General features: G+C 43.5%; 1 protein-coding gene across 2 annotated transcripts in view; it reads right to left on the bottom strand.

Moving 5' to 3' along the window:
• Window positions 1–19,321: 19,321 nt before the first annotated feature.
• The window catches only part of DPF3 (double PHD fingers 3), a 413,835-nt gene continuing 412,220 nt past the window's right edge, over window positions 19,322–20,936 (bottom strand). For both annotated transcript variants that reach the window (XM_043989941.1, XM_043989942.1), the window contains one exon: window positions 19,322–20,312. In XM_043989941.1, the coding sequence (XP_043845876.1) occupies window positions 20,242–20,312 (71 nt within the window). In that variant the 3' untranslated portion in view covers window positions 19,322–20,241. The remainder of the gene's footprint in view (window positions 20,313–20,936) is intronic.

Genomic DNA, 20,936 nt, shown 5'->3' with positions numbered 1-20,936 from the left:
ATGTGTGTGTATGTGTGTGTATGTATATATATATATATACATACACATATATATGCATATGTACCACACACACACACACACAATGGAGACCACCAAAGGCAGCCAAAATGTAAAATGTGTTCAAGGTTAACAGTCCAAGCTTTGCTGTTAATATGATTCTCTCTATGTAGAGGGGAGTTGGCAACTTTAAGTTAATGCTCAAGATAATGTTAGAGAAGGGTAAAGCAATAAAGAGATGAGCCTGAACCATACCCAGAGATACCAAGAGTCCAGGGAACTATGGGGGTGAAGCCTGATTAACCAGGGCCATCCTCAAATGCTAAAGCCTCTAAAAATGGCAGACAGGCATTTCTGCAGAAAGTCAGGCTGATACCCGAATCTTTCCTTGCTTCCCCCTGGAGAACACTTTAATGAGGCTCACAGCTGTAACATCACAGAGAGGACGGTAACGATGCTAATTACCTAAACTTTTGCCCATACAGACTCAACCCACTGGGCCTTGGAGACACTGTTGTTCAACCACAATAAAGTGGGGGCTCAGAACACAAGATAGGGCCTTTAGCTAAGGGGGTGGAAGGGACCAAGTCAACTACTAGGTTGTACAGCAGACTCTGAAAGTGGTGACCTTAGGCCAAAGTGATAATGGAAAGGTCTGTTGATGGGATTTCTCCATGTTGGGACACCTTTGCTATGCCCAAGGGAAAAGTCAAGGACTTAAGGTTCCAAGTAGAGTTCATATAATCATGGATCATTCAAGCTGGAAGTCCATTAAAGATCATTTAACCAATGAGGAAACTAAACAACTCAAAATTATTTGCCCTGGGTCACACAACTAGTTAATGACTAGGACCCAGGGTTCCTGGAAAGCTCAGTCTGCTGGACCTGACATCAGAAAGACCTTAGCTCGAATTCTGCCTCTAATACTCAGTAGCGATGTGACCTTTAGCAAATTATTTCACTTCTCTCAACCTCAGTTTCTGTACCTTCAAAATGGGAATGGTGATAATAACCACAGTAACTACTTCACCCTATTGTTGTGAGGCCCCAGTGAGATGATGTGGGTAAGGCTTTTTGCAGATTTGAAAATACTTCTAGAGATGTCTGGTTTTTGGTTTTGTTTTTATTACTCCCTTCAGATTCAGTTTACTTAGCTTTGTAAGTGTCCAGCACAAGGTCATGTGTTTAATGGCATTCTAGACACATGGGGACCTTCCATCTCAATGCCTCTTGAGGCAAAGTAAGGCCAGTTTATGCTGTTAGCTAATGAAGTTTCTAGCTCCTTCCAATCCAGTGAAGTTGGGTTCTGGGTTGAGCTTCTCTCCTGAAGGCCTTGTGATCTCAGGCTCCTGGGCCCAGACTGACTCATTCCAGAACTATATGCATATGTGGATATAGTGACCTGGGTCTAAAATCTACTAACTGCTTCCTGCTCTACCACTGAGAAATTTCAGTGGTGTCCTCAGGGCTTTGTTCCCTTCCATGTGAAAGGATCTGCACCCCATAAACAAGGAAGAATTTAGGCAAAATTGCTGTTACAAGTTTCTGGAACACCTCTTCCTCCAATGGCTGGTTGACCCATTCATTTGTATTCACATACATACACAGCACACATGAAAAGGCATACCTGCCCCCCACCTTCCCTCCCACTGGATCATTTCACTTTTGTAGCTGAAGTTCTTTACTTTAAAAAAAATCAAAGAGGACAAATTAGTTCTAAAGACTTTTATTCATTTACACACTTTCTAAGTTGCAGACAAAATATTAGCTAGGTAGGTAGTCAACACCACTAACCAACCACAGGACAAGATACTAACAACAGTGTGGGGGTAGTTGTAATACAGTCTTTTGAGTATGCAGGGGTTCCAAGGAGATACCGTGAAGCCAAGGTGTCCCAAATACAAATGCTCTCTCTCTCTCTCTCTCTCTCTCTCTCTCTCTCTCTCTCTCTCTCTCTCTCTGTGTGTGTGTGTGTGTCTCTGTCTCTCTGTCTCTGTCTCTATACACACACACACACACACACACACACACACACACACACATATATATATATATGTCTCTATCACTGTACCTTTGCCTCTCTGTCTTCCTCTCTCTGTCTCTTAATTTTTCTCAGTCTCTCTGTCTTTCACCTTTCTCTCAACCTATGACAATATACAGGCTTCATTTTCTCCAAGTGATACTCCTGTAGGTAGTTTCAAAGAAAAAAAAAAGGTGGAAGGGTTCCCCCCAGGCAAGGAAAAAAAACATTCTCCTAGGCTAGCCTATTTAATGAACAGCTTGCCTTCTTTAGCTATAAAGAGAACGCAGCATCATAACTAGGGTAGTGTGACTGGGGCTCTATCCCAGGGTGCAGAATTTAAAGAACACTGAATTTAGAAGGTGCTGATAGCACCTGTAGTCCCTCAGTTGAACTCCTCCTCTGTCCCATCCCATTCCCCTCCAACCCTCCCTCCCCTCAACTAAAGGTAGCTTTGGCTAGTTGTCTTGTAAGGTTTGTTTACTAGCCCACAGCCTAAAGATTCCCAGTTACAACTCCAAGAGAAGCACTAGGATAGGCAAACATTCCACAAATCCTGTGCTGCTAAGCATTGAACACAGGTAACACAGCTGGTTCCAAACTGTTGATTTTCCTGGAAATTTTTTAATAAAGAGCTGGTTCTCTGGGAAGAAAAAGAACCTTGGAAGTATCAGAAGACGTCACCCACCCCTGCTTCCAATACTAAAATACTGTGAAGTCTTAATACTTATTCAGGAAGATCAAAATTGTCACCTTTCAGGTGAAGCCACAAAAATGTTGAAAACTACATATTTAGGAAACTCAGTTTGAGGCAGAGCAGGGAAGAGCCTCCTAATAAGACACAGGAATCAAAGAAGTACGCACACTATACAGAGACATACTGCAATCACATTACACCTAAAAGAAAAAAAAAAACAAAGCGAAAGTTGGGAGAGTCCTGGGAGTTTGTTTTTCTCTGAGAGAAATCAGAGTGGACCAAATGAAGCAAATATCTGCTGCCCACAATAATGCTTGGTTTCCTCAATCGATTGCCCCCTTCACTAAGTTCACTAAATCTGTTGTCAGTGTTAGCCCAGCATGTCTCCCAAAGGATCAGCTCCAGAGGGCAAGAGATGCAACATTGTCCAGCAAAAGGCAATTTGGTGTTCACATCCAAGCCTAAACAGGAAGAAAATGTGAAGCTAAAGGAAACACTCTAGCTACCATATTTGCTTCTCTCCTTCAAGGCTGAAGGGAAATATTTCTCTCTTTATCCACTCCCAGCCCCATTCAATTAGAACCAAGAGTGTTGGTCGGTGGTGAGCTGGAGAATAAGGCATGGACAGAATAAACCCTCCAGAAAGCAGAGCGTTAACATTTGAATTGCCTTCTGGGTTCTTTCTGAGAGAATTCATGGTTAATGTCAGGGAAAGCCTGGTATCTTAAGAGGTTTGCTTAGGGCATTCATTTAAATGAAAAGAATAGGCTTCATCAGTGCTTCATCCATATGGAACCAGACTTGGGAAGCCATGCTTTTTAAGAATTCACACAAGAGGACCGTCTTGATCTTGCCCTGTGCGATGCAGACTTGGAGTACTAAGTGAGCCCTCACCCTAGCCACTCTAGGCAATGGCTCTCCCAGGGGAGAAATGCAAGGATAGTCAACTGGAAAGAGGAAGAAAATGTATTTTTGCTTTTAGGGAGGAATAATTTGTATTATTTAAGATGTAGGGGACACTTTGACTAAGACTAGGGTTTAAAATATCCCCTTCAGGGCAGCTAGGTGGCACAGTGGATAGAGCACCAGCACTGGAGTCAGGAGGACCTGAGTTCAAATCCGGCCTCAGACACTTAACACTTACTAGCTGTGTGACTCTGGGCAAGTCACTTAACCCCAATCGCCTCACCACCCCCCCCCCCCCGCCCCAAATAAATAAATAAATAAAATATCCCCTTCAGGGTAGCTAGGTGGTGCAGTGAATAAAGCACCGGCCCTGGATTCAAGAGGACCTGAGTTCAAATTCGACCTCAGTCACTTGACACATACTAGTTGTGTGACCCTGGGGGCAAGTCACTTAACCCTCATTGCTCCACCACCCCCCCCAAAAAAAATTCCCCTTCACCCTAGCCAATTTCTTCCTTAATCTAATAAATGGGGGAGGGGGATGTTTGAAGGGAAAAGCATATCATAGTAGGAAGTGTTAGGAGACTTGCATTCTAGTCCAGTCTCTGCCCTTAACCTGTTGTACACCATCAGGAAAGTCACAACCTCTCTGGAGCCCAGTTTCTTAAAATGTCTGAAATGCAATATAGTATAATGAAAAGGATTATGGACATCAAGATCAGAGAAACCTGTGTTCAGACTCTGCTTCCAACACTTGACCCCTCGGTGACCATGGATAAGTCACTTAATTTTTCTGAGTCTCAGTTTTCTCATCTGTAAAATGGAGATAATAATACCTAAAGTGCCTACCTCATGGACCAACCATGATAATGTACATCTGCAGTGGTTTACAAGCTTCAATGCATTATATAATTGTCAGCTATTATTATCAATAAGGCATATGGCTGGGGAAATGCATGAGTGACTTTATTGTTCAGGTTAGTTCTTCCACAACCTAGGAGGGTATCTGTGAATGCACTGGAATGGAAAAGAGGCAGATGTAGTCTTTTTATCTAATATGATACTCTTCTAGACAAAGCAATCACTAAGGTCCATTCCAGCTTTAAAATTCTGTGTTCTAGGTTCCTTTAGCATATTCAGAATCAGAAGATATAGTTTCTGCCTCTGTCTTTAGACCTCCAGGGATCAGTGCTGTCCATATTATATGTACAAGACTCCAGTCAAACATCCTTCTTCCCAATCTTCCTCCACAAAGAAAAAGGGTGAAGTTGGGCCCTTCAAAAAAAAGGGGGGAGGGCTGGCAAAAACCTGCCAGAGCTCTTAGATCCAAACAATCTTGCCAACTAGCTTTCAAACATCTGAGGCTGAACAAAACGCAGGATGCATTTTTGCTCTCGGCTACTTTGAGGCTGTCAACCCTTAAAATCAGGGTTATCATCAAGCATCGTGAAACTCACATGTTCCAGATTCCTCACCACACCGAAGAATAAAATGTTTCTTGTCCAGAGAATCATTTGGGAGCCCGAGTATTTGAAGTCCCAATTTATAAGTCTTTTGACTGCAAGCCTTTGTGTATGGTACAACAGGAAGAGAACTAACTCTAGAGGTGGAGGGTCTAGGTTTAAATCTCATCTCTGTCCCTTACCTTCTGTGTGACCTTGGGCAAGTCATTTGGCTTGCATAGACCTCAGTTTCTTCATCTTTTAAATGAAGGGCTTGACTAAATGGCTTCTAAGCTCCCTTCTGGTTCTGTGGTCTTTGAATGGAGAAGTCACCTTCAGTACTATTCAGATGGACTTTCTCAAAGAAAGGCTCAAGTTTAGTTCCTAAGTACAGCTCTGGGTAGGCCCAGGTATGCATGGTTAAATATTTTCCCCCGCCCTCAGACTGTTACCTCGACAAATTCACTGCATTATCTTTAGGGAGAGGATGGGAGCAGAAAGCTGGCTTTGATTTAGGAACTGAAGGCATAAAGAAAGCTGACTTTATGGATCTTTTCCTACCTGGCAAAAAGGGTTGGCAGGTGGAGACTGACACATCCTGAGACTTAGGTCCTAGTCAGAGTTGGGTTTTAGAAACTTTCCTGCAAGTGACCTCTGATCCTCTAAAGTTTGGGATGAACACAAAACCAGCCTAGCAGAAGACAATTAAAACACAGATCAGGTAACCTTGTTGTGTGACCCCACTGTCCCAATAATCAGACCCCATTTTTAGTTGATGGGGATGTCTTATCTTCTCATTCTTAATGACTTCCTCCAGCTGGCGTCTGGGCCGGACCTCTGTGTTCCCTGACTTTGCACCACCAATCAGACAGAGCCAATCAAAACACCATGTCATTAGGACTCAGTATAAACGAAAGTGGTAATTAGACTGACACCCTTCCAGTCTCTTGACCTTGAAAGCTACATATCTCTTGAACCAACAAGCTGACATTTTTAATGGACAGATGCTTCTAATGTGGTGATCCCTGGTCTCCCAAGACCATCTGGAGACTGACAGTTTTGAATGCATTTTCTAAATAGAAAAAACTGGGCTGAGCTCCATTTTTGGAGAGGTGGGCAATGAGGGTTAAGTGATTTGCTCAGGGTCACATGGCTAATAAGTGTCAAGTGTCTGAGGCCAGATTTGAACTCAAGTCCTCCTAAATCCAGAGCCGGTGCTTTATCTACTGCACCACCTAGCTGCCCCTCTGAGCTCTTTTTTTTCCCATTCCTGAAGGGATAGAAACACCTGTGGTCACTGATATCGATCCTAAGTAAGAAAGCTCCTTCCCCCAATGAACCTTTCCTCCCCAATATTGAGGTGCACAGGTGTCTCCAAAGTTAGGGAACTCCTTTCATTGGCTGTTACCCTGCTTTATACTACTTTATGACTTGTACTCTTTCCCAACCAAATTCCTTATTGATCCTATATATTAAATGAGACTGATTTATTGAATTACCCCAACCCCATCACTTGGGCCATTAACCTCTCATCCTCCGATCCTAAGATATGCAGCCTAGATTATGAATTTGCTCATTTATCAATAGCCACTTGTTTTTCCCTGAGAATATGATTTGGGTTTCTCTAGGCAGGTTCTAGTTTCTAGTGAGCGGGGCCTATATCTTTTGTTTGTTTTGTGCCCATTAACACTTAGAATCTAAAAGTTTTCTGGGTAGATAGAGAGGAGGGGAGAGGAGAAAGATGAGAGGAGAAGAGAAGAAAAAGGAGGGAAAAGAAAGGGGAGGGAAAAGGATAGCAGGGGGAGAGGGGAAAGGAGGGAAAGAAAGGTGAGGAGAGGGGAAAGGAGGGGAAGGAGGGAAGACAAGGGGAAGGGAAAAAGGGAGAGGTGGAAGAGGAGAGTTCTATTTAGGCAAGTTAGTCAATAAAGAAGGAATCCAGAAAGTAGGTTAGAAAATCTAGTCCAAATTCAAGCTCTAAAGTCCCTGTGAGGACACAATGGAAAACAAGATTCCGTCATTTGACTTCTGACTTCAGGATATTTCTTAGCACTGATTAGTTAACATATAGCCACTGTCAAAGCTCTACCCAAGTAAAGTAAGAATGAGGTCAGAGGGGCAGCTAGGTGGCACAGTGGATAGAGCACCGGCCCTGGATTCAGGAGGACCTGAGTTCAAATCCGGCCTCAGACACTTGACACTTACTAGCTGTGTGACCCTGGGCAAGTCACTTAACCCCGATTGCCTCACTAAAAAAACAAAAACAAACAAACAAACAAAGAATGAGGTCAGAAAATGGAAGGAATACTGTAGATGGAAGTCTTTGCAGAAACAAAATGACCTTCAGAATGCCCCCCCCCACCCCCCTTGGCTGTTGCCCTATCTCAGACTTGAAAGAGGATCAAAAAGGCTCAGGGAGGGAGAAGCATCATCTTTGTGTTACAGAATGTTGACATGATTTGTGTGGGTGGGAGATAGAGAGCGAGAGGGTTTTCTTTCCCAGGTTTGGGGCAGATTGTTCCTCCTACTTTGTATCAGTGTGCAGCTCATTTCAGTCAGGAAAATAAATGAGTAGAAAGTGTAGTCATGTGCTCATTATAAAAATCAATATTAATAATATTGATACTAATGATGGTGAGATGCATGGAGGAAAGAAAATGCAATGCAGTGATTTGTAAGTATTACCAGGAAGTTGGTGGGGTTGATATTACTGGTCCCTGGGGCACCATGAGACTGCCCCCATTTCTTAAAGGGCATGTGTTCATCTTCCCTTCTCTACTCCTTCTCAGAGCCTCCCTTCCCCCCACCACACACACACACACACACACACACACACACACACACACACACACACACACACACACACCCCAGCACTATTTATTTGCATTACACAAACCAGACTAGGGTTGGTGCCTTTCCTGAACAGCCATTTCAGTCGCTGCCTGGACTGGAGGTCATTATTAGTAATTATATCTCTGCCCAAGAGGGCTCTGGCTGCCTGCCAGCCCAGGCTCCTGTTGTCTTCTGACCAGCACTGGGAAACATAGCCATCAGCACAAACATTTCCTTTCCTTGGCAGAGCCCTGGCCCTCTGGTGGGGCAGAGGAGTGGGAAAGCCTTGGCATATCTCGATTGCAAGGTCACTGGCAGAGCAAATCAAAGCTTTTTGCCAGGGGCAGGAAACAAAGAGAGGGAGAAACTGAGGGGGGAGGCTAGGAATGTGACGACTCCAGCCTGAGTATACCCCAATGTGACCTTGGACAAGTCATTTAACCTCCTTGGGCCTCAAATCCCTCATCTCTAAAATCAAGGGGTTGAATTAGATGAATTGTGAAGTCCTTTCCAGCTCTAAATTGATGATTTTCTGGTCCTATGGTACATGTGTCATGATCCCTGGCATTCTCCTTACGGCTGCCTCATTTTTATTTCCTGTTTTAGTCACCTTAGTAAAAGCCCCAAGCCTGAAGGGGTTATGCCAGCTCTAGTGTGCCACTTGATACTTTTCACCTAGGCGTTTCTTCTCTGCTGCCCACTCAGAGTACAGTAAAAACCCTTTTCAACAAATCCAAACGGTACCCAGTTCTTCCTTTAAAGACTCAAATTGATGCTGAGTGAAATGAGCAGAACCAAGAGAACATTGTACACAGTATCAACAACGCTGTGTGATGATCAGTTGTGATAGACTTAGCTCTTCTCAGCATTACAATGCTCCAAGACAATGCCAAAAGACTTATGGTGGAAAATGCCCTCCACATTCAGAAAAAGAACTATGGAGTCTGAATGCACACTGAAGCACACTATTTTCACTTTTGTTGTTACTTTTTTGTTATTGTTTATTCTTTCTTGTGTTTTTCCCTTTTGTTCTGATTAATGTGGATATGTGCTTAATATTATTGTAATGTATAACCTATATCAAATTGCTTACTGATCTCAGGAGTGGGGAGGGAAGGGAGAGTGGGCAGAAAATATGGAACTCAAAAATATCTTTACATGTAATTAAGAAAAATTCAAAATTAAATAAAGACCCTGGGGAGGCAGCTCGCATAGGGATGGCCATTTTCTTGTCTTCTGAGGGTTCCCAGAGATGCTCTGGGTATGTCTCTTCCCTGTAGCTAAAAGAGCAGAATGGTCAACCACCCAACTGAACTCAATGGAAGATGATAGATATAGGGACTAGAACTGTGGTTTTAGTGTTATAAGGACCTCCCAAGTAAGAAAGCTCCTTCCCCCAATGAATGTCAGCAATTCCTCTGTAATTTAGTCTTTTTTTTTTTTTTTTTTTTTTTTTTAGTGAGGCAATTGGGGTTAAGTGACTTGCCCTGGGTCACACAGCTAGTAAGTGTTAAGTGTCTGAGGCCGGATTTGAACTCAGGTACTCCTGACTCCAGGGCCAGTGCTCTATCCATTGCGCCACCTAGCTGCCCCTGTAATTTAGTTTTAAGGAGTTGCTTAGAGCAACTGAGAGGTTAATTGATTTTCTCAAGGTTTACACCATCAGTGTATATATGAGATGGAATTAAAACCCAACTCTCAGACCAGCTTTCTACCCTGCTTGCATGAGATCTAGAATCATAAAGTCAAAAGTCGCAAGAAATTTCCGAGATCAATTCGGCTAAACTCCTCATGTTACATGAGAAAGCAGAGACTGAAAGATGGAGTTTCTTCTGTACTGGGAGGGACTCATTTGGCCCTTCTAGTTCTCTCCCCTAGATGCTGATGGCTATTGGCTATGGCCAGATATACAGTAGCCACTGAGCTCTGCAGACTCCATGACTGGAAATCGGCATCTTTTTCTCAACCAAAATACAGTTAAACTCCTATGCTAAACAATAACGTTTTGGGGGGGCAGGGCAATGAGGGTTAAGTGACTTGCCCAGGGTCACACAGCTAGTAAGTGTCAAGTGTCTGAGGCCCAATTTGAACTCAGGTCCTCCTAAATTCAAGGCCAGTGCTTTATCCACTGCACCACCTAGCTGCCCCCTAAACAATAACTTTTAACAGAAAGATTTGGTCAATGGAAGCAAGCCAGACCATCCCTAGAGAGCTACAAGCCAAACCATTCCACATTCCCTAACACTGATATTTAGGTAAAATTGGGTCAAAATGAGCACTCTGTTAAGGGATGAAGGGAGAGAAGGAAGCCACAAAGAACCCATCTGGAGCCAGAGAGTAGAAGCAGAAAAAAAAAAGAAAGGAGCGGCTCTATCCATTTTGTTCAGGGGACACTGTAGTGGTTGAATCTATGTGTGCTGGAACCCCGAAATGGTTTTTTAATGTTTTAGTCACTTTTCTGCCCACTGAAGGGAGAAAGGAAGAGACAAACTCTTCTTCTGCTAATTGACTCCAGAACGTAGATAACAGCATTTTCTTGGTTGCTACTAATGCCCTGTGTCTACATCTCTGCCACAGCTATGGTTGAATCTCAGAATTCTATTTTAGAAAGATTAAATTGCATCCCCAATTCTACCAGCATTTATTAAATCCCTACTATGGGGCTTAGTGGGAAGGGCAGTATAATAGATACCTTCTATAATATAATATTATAGCCTATAATAGAGCTAGCCTTCAGGTCAGGACAACGCGTATTCATATCCTACCCCTGACAAATATTGGCTGTGTGACCCTGGGCAAGTCACTTGATGTTGTCAGTATCTCTTCCCACCCCCACTCCCCCACACACAGAGGCAACTCTCTAAGGTTGCATAAAAGTTGCCAACATCCTTTGGAGTTCCTTGTATCTGTGAAATCTCAGGACAGGATAACAAAAAGTGTCAGTCACTAAGGTAGGGTGTTTTGTAAGTCTCCTATTCAACTGGAAGATTTTCCCTACCTTCTGTTTATTAATGAACTGAAGAAACACCGTAAGTTCAGGTTCATATCCAGAACTAGGATTTTTTTGGGGGGTGGGGTGGGGAAATGAGAGTTAAGTGACTTACCCAGGTTCACACAGTTAGTAAGTATCAAGTGCCTAAAGCCAGATTTGAACTCAGGTCCTCCTGAATTCAGGGCTGGTGCTTTATCCACTGCACCACTAAGCTGCCCCAGAACTAGGAATTCTTATACCTGGGTAAATTCAGTTCAGGAGGAGATGGCACAGAGGACAGTATGATCAGGGGCATACTCATGAGTAGGAGATGGAACAGCTTATTTTCCAAAGGGTTCAGCCCTTGCCACACCAGGACATGATGGGTGAGAGAAAAGGTGAGTCCAGAGAAAAGGTTACCATATCCATGGGACCATTCTAAGGACAGTCACTGCTACAGAGTATGGGCCAGGAGAGGAGCAGAGACAGCAGTCAATGGTGCCCTGGGACAAAGCCCTGGTTACAGAATCATAGCCCTAGTCACAGAAATTGGAAAGGGTTTCAACAGTTATCTGGTCCAACTCATAGTAGAAAGGAGCTGGCACTATATAGCACACCAGACAAGTGATCATCCCAGCTCAGCTTGAAGACCTCCGACAAAGAGAAACATGGTTCCTTCAAAGGAAACCCATTTCACTTTGAGACAGTTCTTAAAGTTAAGAAGTTTCTCCCAATATCAAACCCAAATTTTCATCCTTGCAACTTCCAAGCATTGTTCTTGGTTCTACCTTCTGGCACCACAGATAATAATTTTCCTGTCCCTTCCTCTTCCACATGATAGCCCTTCAGAGACTCAAAAAGGGCTATCATGTTCCCTATGAGTCTTCTCTTCTCCAAGTTACACATTATTAGTACTCTCCTAACTCCTAACATCTCTACTCTCCTGATTCAACTGGTTACTCCAACAACAGGAAGAAAGGGGCTTTAGGAAAGCCTTAGGAAAGAATGTAACTAACCTGAGACCCTTCAACTAGGAAAAGACCTTAGGTCTTGAGAGGAGTAAAGGGGGCAGCTAGGTGGCGCAATGGATAAAGCATCAGCTCTGGATTTGGGAGGATCTGCGTTCAAATCTGGCCTCAAACACTTGATACTTACTAGCTGTGTGACCCTGGACAAGTCACTTAATCCTCATTGCTCTGCCAAAAAAAGAGGAGTAAAGGGAGGGCAGCATTGCAACCTCTGTTATTATTCCTCTCTCTGTCCTTAGACACTGATTCTTTAGGCCATTATGACAGGGTCTTGAAGAAGTAATGGCTACATACTCCCCACCACCTGTCTAGCCATTTGTTCCTGCTTGGGGTTGGGAGGCTTGATTGACGTCCAAATGGAAGTTAGGACTTCAGGTCCCGCCCCACACAACTGCTCCCTGTTCTGTTAAAGACCCTTTATTACCCTATGCATGTCACTTCTCCTCCTGCCTCTTCCCTAAGCATCTCTAAATACAGAAAAATTGGTCACCTCAAGGATTGAAAGAAAATTGCCTCACCACCCTTCTCTACTGAGTCTTTCCTTCTTCCTTTCACCATCAGCCCTCACCTAACCTTGACTATTAAGTTGTGTCAATCTGAAAGATGCTATCAAACCTTAAATAACATTTCTATATTTGGGCCACAGATAGGAACTCCATTTGTTAGCATTTTTGTGGTCCTGGATCCCAAAAAGAAATATAATGGAAACGCCATTTGTTAACAATATTTCTATGATATTAAGAATGTCTTTGACAAAAAAAGTCTATATGTTGCAGAGTAGGTGCTGACTTACACTTATTAGGAGAGTTTTCTCTCTTGGGAGTTTCACATAATAAAATAAAATTTTAATTTCAAATAAATTATGAGTCCAGTCCCCAAAAACTAATGAATGAATGAATGAATGAAAACTTAAGAAGAATAACAAAAAAAAAAAAGCAATAGTTCGAGGACTCAACTAGCTCTTTACAATAATGATGCAAGGACCATGCTATATGGAAGGGCAGGGGAAATGGGGTAAAAGGGAAGAAGAAACGGACCATCAATCTTTGACCAAGGTATTTAGAGTCAACACAGAGACCTTTTAAGCCGAAGTACCTCTGTACCATCATTAAAATTTATCCCCGAGTTGGCAAGGAAAGACAGTAGAGTTGAGTGTAATGCAGGGTTCTAGGAAGATAGGAACATACAAGATCTGGAACTGGACGGAACCTTAGAATTTATCTAATTCAAACCCCTAGGTGTTATAGATGAGGAAACAGAGTAGGGATTTGCCCAAGGTTACAAGGGTCATAAGTGGCAGAGCCAGGTATGGATCCAAATATTCTTACTCTAAATTCACTTTCAGTGCCCTTTCCCCTATGCTCTGCTACCTTACAGATGGGAGGGGAGAGGGAAGAAGTTTTGCCCTCTACTCAGGTAAAACCATCATCCATAGTATCTAAAGAAGAATTACTAACTTTTCATAGAATCACCAAATTCTAGAACTGGGACTAGCTTAGACTGGGTCTAGAGACCTTAGTTCACCTCACACTAGAAAAGGAGTTCTATTCTTCAAGATTAAATTTGCTTCTTTGTAACTCCTGCCTGTTGCTCCTGGGTCTGTTCCCCCCTCCCCCAGGGGACTAAACTAAACATATTTAATCCCATTTTCATGTAACAGCCCTTCGGGGACAGGAAGACATATAATGGTCCCACTGAGTCCTCTCTTCTCCTTGCTAAGCATCTCTAGTTCATTCTACCGCTCCCCATATGAAGTAGACTCATGGTTACCCACCTTCCCAGTTGTCCTTCTCCAACCACTCTCCATCCTGTAAATACCCCTAGCCCAGTGCCCTGCAATGAAGAGAACCAAATACAACACTCCAGATGTGTTGCAATCACATCTGAGCACAGAAAAGTAAGATTCCAAATAATGTTTTCCCTAAACCACCATCAATAACAAAACACAAACATGGGCCTCCCAAACTTGCATCTGTAGAGAGAGTAATAACAATCATCTCATTTTTCTTTCTTAAAATATCTGAACCTTTTTTTTCATCCTCTATACCAGAGAAAAGGGAAGGGTTGAAAGGAACCGTGCTGTGTTCAGAGCAGGAGGACTAAAATGCACCATGAATGCAGCTCTCCAGGGTATCATGAAACCATCACTGTGAAATCCAAACCCTCCCCCATCCTTAAAACCTGTTATCTTCCCAAGGCTCTGATGGCATCCACCCTCCCTTCCACCCACCCACCCGAAGCCGCCAATGTGGCAAGAGTCAAAAGAATGAAACTTCTTTGGGGAAGCTATTCCTCCTGCTGTGGCCTGCACACTCTACCTGGTCTAGTGACAAAGAGAGGTCCCTGTGGTGCTGGGCCACTTCTACTTCTAGTACCCAGTACTGGTGAGGACTTTTATTTGGAGATATTTTAATTTGCACTCAGAAAGAAGAGAGGGCAACCAGGTCAAGTGAGCACCCACATCTAGTCACACGGTTGAGAACTGAAGGAGACCTGATGATGATGATGATCCCAAAGGACTGAAGTTGAAAAATTACTGTTTCCAGAGAGAGAACTGATGAACTCTGAGTGCAAATTGAAATATAATTTTTCATTTTATTATTCTCGCTTTTTGTGGAAATTTGACTAATATAGAAATATGCTTTCCATGATTTCATGTGTATAATTGCTATCATTTTGCTTGCCTTCTTGGCGGGGGGGTAGGAGGGAATAAGGGTGGGACATGGGGAGAAGAAGAGAATTTGGAACTCAAAATTGAAAAAAGAAAAGAATGTTAAAAGAAATATTTTTTTAAAAAGAAAAAATGGGATCCATAGAAGTGAATGGATTTGGGGCAGCTAGGTGGCGCAGTGGTTAAAGCACCGGCCCTGGACTCAGGAGTACCTGAGTTCAAATCCGGCCTCAGACACTTGACATTTACTAGCTGTGTGACCGTGGGCAAGTCACTTAACCCCCGTTGCCTAAAAAAAAAAAAAAACCAAAAACCAAAAAAAAAAAAAAAAAAAAAAAAAGAAGTGAATGGATTTAACTAAATCATATTTAGAGCTGGAAAGCACCTCAGAGGGGATCTAGTCCAATGTTCTCATTTTATACATGGGGGAAATGAGGCTGAGAATTACTCAGGGTCCCACAGGGAGTGTGGCAAAGCAGGGATCCAAATCCAAAGTCCTCTGATTTCAGTCCTCTGACCCAATGCTCTTTCCACTTTCCCTCCTTGGATGCTTAGCTCATACCTGTCCTACTTTTAGGTCCAAAGGCATTTTTTTCAACACAGCCACAGGTAGAAAAGTATTTGGAGGCTTGGGCTCTGGAGACTTGGGCTCAGATGTCTGTTTTAGCTTCCCTCTGTTCAGTATGGGGCTAGGGTGAGAGGCAGAGAACATCTTTGATTTCCTCACGTATAAATGTAGGGGGTGGACTCAATGCCCCTTCTACCTCTGGATCTGTGATCTAAAATGACCGTCCTTCACCTTCCTGGTCAGCTTCCTGCTAACAGCAAGTATCCAGGGGAGGAAAAGCAATCAGGCAGGCAGTAATATTATTGAATTATGGGTTATCTTTGTTGTTGTTCAGCCAAGTTTAACTCTTTCATGATCCTGTTTGAAGTTTGTTTGTTTGTTTTGGCAAACATACTGGAGTAGTTCACCATTTCCTTCACCAGCTCATTTTACAGATGAGGAAATCGAGGCAAACAGGGATAAGTGACTTGCCCAGAGTCACTCAACTAGGAAGTGGCTGAGGACAGATTTGAACTCAGGATGATGAATCTTCTTGAATCCAGACCCAACACTCTATCTACTATACCACCTAGCTACCCCTAAGGACAACTTTAGCTGACTTTGTATCCCCTTGAGGGTGATTTCTACTAGGGGCACAGCTGTACCTAGACTTTCTTGAGGCAGCAGCAATTCTCTATTCTGAATCCCCGCCCCCCTTTACTTAGTTCCCCATCCTCAGTTTCTTAGCTGTCTGACAGCATAGCACAGATTTAAAGCTAGACCTTAGAGACCACCTAGTCTAACTGATATCCAGAAGGGTTAACTGATTTGCCCGAAGTCACAGCTAGTCATGCTTGCAGTAAGTTGCAGATCCAGTATTTGCACCCAGGTCTTCTCATTCCAAATCAAGCACTACTTTCTTCCTCCACTCCATCAGGCTGCTTCCCTGAAATCACAGTACTCTGAAAGTTAAGGCTAAATTCAAGCACACACTTCTAAGATTCCATTCCCCCTCAGCTCAATCCACACATACGCATCATGGCAGACCCAAGATATCTCTGGCATTGTCTTGCTCAAGGACAAGATGGCCCTCATTACTGAACTTCTATCAGTCTATTTTTAATCCAGTGGAAAAGACTTTAAAAGCCATCTAGTCCAACCCCCATAATTGTATAGACAAGGAGACTGAGGCCCAGGAAGATTATGTGATTTGCCCAAAGTTACACAACTAGTAAGTGTCAAAGATGGGATTTGAACCCAGGTCATTTGACTCAAGAGCCAGTGTTGTTTCTACTGTACCACATTGCCTCAAGGGAGATTTCAGGTAAGCATTTGACCCTGGTACACTCAGGCAAAGGAAGAGGATGGGGAAGTTCCTTTGGGTACAGTCCAGATTTCTGCAGCTACCAGGGTGCATCTCTGAACTTTGTTCCACCAGGGTTCAAAAGATGGTCAATTTCAAATATTCTAACCCCTTCCCCTTAAAACAAGATTAAGCAATATCTGGAGCCGTCTAATAACAGCCGCTGGCATTTATAGGGTGCTTTCAGTTTGCAAAGCCCTCCCCTCATACTAATGCTGTGAAGGAGCAAGTACAAGTATGATTACACCCACTTTACAGATGAGGAATTTAGGACCAAAGTTGGGAAATTATTTATCAGTGATGACAGGCTATAGAGTATCAAAGTCAGGATTGGAACCCAAGTCTTCTAAATTGAAGTCCAATGTTCTTTCCCCTAGATTACATTGTTTTTGTGTCTCCCTATTCATATAATTCCTTTCAATTCTTCTAAAGAAAATGGGCTCTCACTATCAGGGTTTGGTTATCTCTGCCTTCTAGATGGAGAAAGTAAGGTACACAAAGATGAAAGGAGGTTCCTGGGGTCATTCCTCAAGAAAACAGCAAAGCTGGGAACAGCATGCGGAAACCTTTTAAGGATGGCCCCATTCCAGACCCCTGAACACTTGACCACATGGTCTATCTATCTCCTTATGGCAGCCGCTGCTGCTGAGTTATTTTTCATAAGCTTGGGAAACTTGATAACTATATTTTCAGCATATGCTATCAGAGCAGATGTGCCTGAAGACAGAGAACTGGACAACCTTGTTGTGTGCAATGATGCAGGCCAGGCAGATTTCAGAGTACCGTACAAGGAAACCTGCATTGTCAACTGATTTTATAGAATTACAGAACATTAGATCAGGGAGAGACCTGAGAGGTTGATTCCAAACTTTTCATTTATCAGGTAAGGACCCGAGTACCAAGATTTTGACTTGAAGTGTGTGTGTGTGTGTGTGTGTGTGTGTGTGTGTGTATGTATATATAAATACATATCATATATATATATGTTTCAAGGAGTTATGATATCTGGGATTATTTTAGTGAATTTTTCCCCAAATCAATTGAAATTTTAAAAAACCCTCAATTATCAACCTTTTGGAGCATGGAAGATTGTACCTTTGTGCCCTGAGAGAATTAAAGAGCCAACCTCATCAGACACAGAAAAATGTGGTCACGCTGATTTCACTCTCCCAGGTAGGCAAAGAGGAAAACAAACAGATCATGTGTGGAGAAAGTCAGCTTCCAAAAAACATTTCCAGACTTCTTAAATACTCAATCCTTCATAATCCAAAGTAGGATTGCCAGGAGGGAGAAGGCGATGCCTTAGGAAGAAGATGTGATTTCCATCTGGACAGTCCTTTAAAATGAGATCATTATGTATGCGTGTAAATCACTCATAGCCTACATTCTCCTACAAGGAAAATGACCCAAGTCTCTTGTCATGGGTCACTTCAGCCAAAGAAATGGGTTGGGGAAAGGGGCAAGGTGGGGGCCGGGTCAGGGGTGGGAGAGAGGAGGGTAGAAACACCAACCGTTCAACTCCTCCCAATGCTACATCTGATTTACAGGCTGCCAGCAATTAGCACAGGAAACGTGAGCTCCTGCCAAATCCGAAAGCAAACAGAGCAGCAGAAGTGGCCAGCTACCCCGAATCCCAGCAGGCTTCTTGGGGGAGTTTGTGGGCTAAAAATAACCTCTGCCTTTGTAGTCAAGAGCCGGACCAAGGAGTTGGAGCTGATAGCAAGGAAACGGAGCATGCGCTAGGGTCCCCACTGCAGAGACCTGCCCTTTGGGCAAATGATTTTCCAGAAACCTGCTGCCCCATTTCAAAGGCAGCCTGACAAGTTCTAGCCCATGGGGCCATCCTAGAATGCTCACCATTTTTAGAATCTGAGCTGATCATCTTATACCTTCAAGTATTAATTCATTTTTAAAAAAAAGTAAAGTCAAAAGGGAGATTTGAAAGTCAAGGAACCTCCAAAGCTGATGGTTCTAAATAATTGTTTAATCTCATGATTCTAATTTTTTTTCTTTAGCAGGAAGGGGGGGGGTGGAAGGGTACCATATTCGTGATTTCATGCAAAAAGGGAACTCCCAGGGAGCAGCTAGGTGGTGCAGTGGATAAAGAACCAACCCTGGATTCAGGAGGACCTGAGTTCAAATCCAGTCTCAGACACTTGACACTTACTAGCTTTGTGACCCTGGGAAAGTCACTTAACCATCATTGCCCCACAAAAAAAAAAAAAAAAACAGAGAGAGAGAGAGAGAGAGAAATCCCAGTGATGAAACTCCCTGTGATGAATGCCAGCAGAGTGGCACCTGCTCTTAAATTTACCTTCTTAGAGGCTGAGGGCGCTGATGGCCTTGCCCAGGATCCCATACCCAGTATGTGTCAAAGGGCAGAACTTGAACCCAGTTCCTCCTGACTTTGAAATTGGCTCTCTAGCCACTATACCAGGCTGCCTCTCAAATAATCAATAATCATCTCTCTTCTACCTAAAAAGGCTCTCCCAGGAATCATGTTTCAGTTCACCCCAGCAAAACAGATGCTGTCAGGAGTGAGAAAGTTGCCTGGCAAAAAGCACTCCTGGTGCCACTTATACTATCAATACTGAAGGGGCTTCTAATGCCAAACTATACACTTGGTTTGTTACCCCTTACCTAGGGAAAATAGACTTCACCTTGGCCTCCTGCTTTCTCCAAGCTGCAGTCCTGGAGTTCTGGCAAGAAAAGCTGATCAAAAAGTGTGGTTGGAAGAAAAGATTCTTTCTCTTTCTCTCCATAGTCTATGCTTACAGGACCTCTCAAACTAATTTACTCACACCCCCATGCCCCCACAACCCCCCCCCAAAAAATACTTCAATCCGGGGGATTATATCTAAATCAATCAGGCAAGCACAATCCTTTCCAAAGCTTCTCCTAGTTGGGAAGCAAGGAGCAAACACTGGCTGGTGGCTCAAGACTTCATTTACATTTTCCCATTATTCTCTTCCTCTTTCCTCACCTCCCTGTTCTTTCTTTCCCCACTCCTCTATCAAGTGATTTGATTCAGTGGGTCTGGACCCCTTGGGGTCATTCATACCACTGGATATATTGTTGGGACAGCAGGAAAGCAGAACTTTTTTTTTTTCACATATAGTCTCCGAGGTCAGAGTTTGGGGACAACCCAGATTGTTCAGGATGGTGGCTCCTTTGGGACCAGGAAACTCCCAGTGAGGCTTGCCATGAGCCACCACCCACTCCTCTGGAACCAGTGAAGGGGTAGAAGGCATCATTGCTCGGTGGCATTTGTGAAGGGGGAGGAGAAGGGAAGCGAGGGGGCAAAGGGTTGGAGAATCTTGAAGGTTTCTTGGAACAGAGAGAACATAAAACACTAGACTTCACAAGAATGACTATTCAGTGCTCTCAGGACGGTTTCCATTTAGCCCAGAAACCAGTGAGAGAGTTTCAGTGCTCAGACAAAAGGGAGGGAAATGTCAATGGGAAAGTGGGGGAGAGAGAAAGTGAGGGGACAAATTGGAGCTTTCTTTCTTGAAAAGTACAAGTTTCTTCCAGTAAGAAACAGGAGAGGGGCTTGTCTGAAGTCGTGGAACCTACCCAAGGGTGGCAAATAAGCACCTCTTCCTCTTGTTTTCAAGTGTCCACGTGTGTCCCTCTCTGACTGTTTTCTTTTGTGTTGGTCTGTCTAGGTGTGTGGGGGTGGGGGTTCTTGGTCTGAGTTTGCAAATTGTGTGCTGGTACCAGCTCAACAGGAGCAAGTGACATCCTGCATTCGGGGTGGGGGGAGCCCCCTAGGCCTGGCAGCCAAAGGCCGATGCTTTCTCTTTGAGCAATTCCCAGCACAAGTGGCAACTCCAGCTCCCTGGACAAGGAAAACAAAAAACAAGATTATATCAGTGTTAGCCCTGACCTAGAGCCCAGGCTATAAGCTGTAATAGAGATGGGGACTCTCACTATGATTTATTGGGGGGTGGGGTGGGGCAATGAGGGTTAAGTGACTTGCCCAGGGTCACACAGCTAGTTAAGTATCAAGTGTCTGAGGCTGGATTTTAACTCAGGTCCTCCTGAATCCAGGACCGGTGCTTCATCTACTGCACCACCTAGCTGCCCCTCTCACTGTGATTTTATTCATATAGAGGACCACCAGAGAAGAAACTCCCTTTCCCAAGACAGGTTGTGGCACTAAGAGTCATGATGTATCTGAACATAGGTCCTCTTGCCTTTGAAGCCAAATTTCTACCCATTACTCCAAACTGCCTCTTCTTCTAAGTGACATCATAAAGTTATTGGGGGAGGGGGGTGTCTCTGAAACCACTTGCCCTAAATATTGCATCTGTCCCCATTTTCCTAGGATAACTTAGAGACAAAGTACCTAAACAGAATGCTTTACTCCTCAGGCAGCTTGGTAATAGTAAAAGAGGGCTGGCTTTAGCATCAGAAGGAACAAGGTTTAAAATCCTGCCCCCTGCTACATGCTGGCTGTGTG

This window comes from Dromiciops gliroides, chromosome 2 (assembly GCF_019393635.1).
Source record: "Dromiciops gliroides isolate mDroGli1 chromosome 2, mDroGli1.pri, whole genome shotgun sequence".
Classification (NCBI taxonomy): Eukaryota; Metazoa; Chordata; class Mammalia; order Microbiotheria; family Microbiotheriidae; genus Dromiciops; species Dromiciops gliroides.
This window is presented reverse-complemented; position numbering and strand designations above follow the sequence as displayed.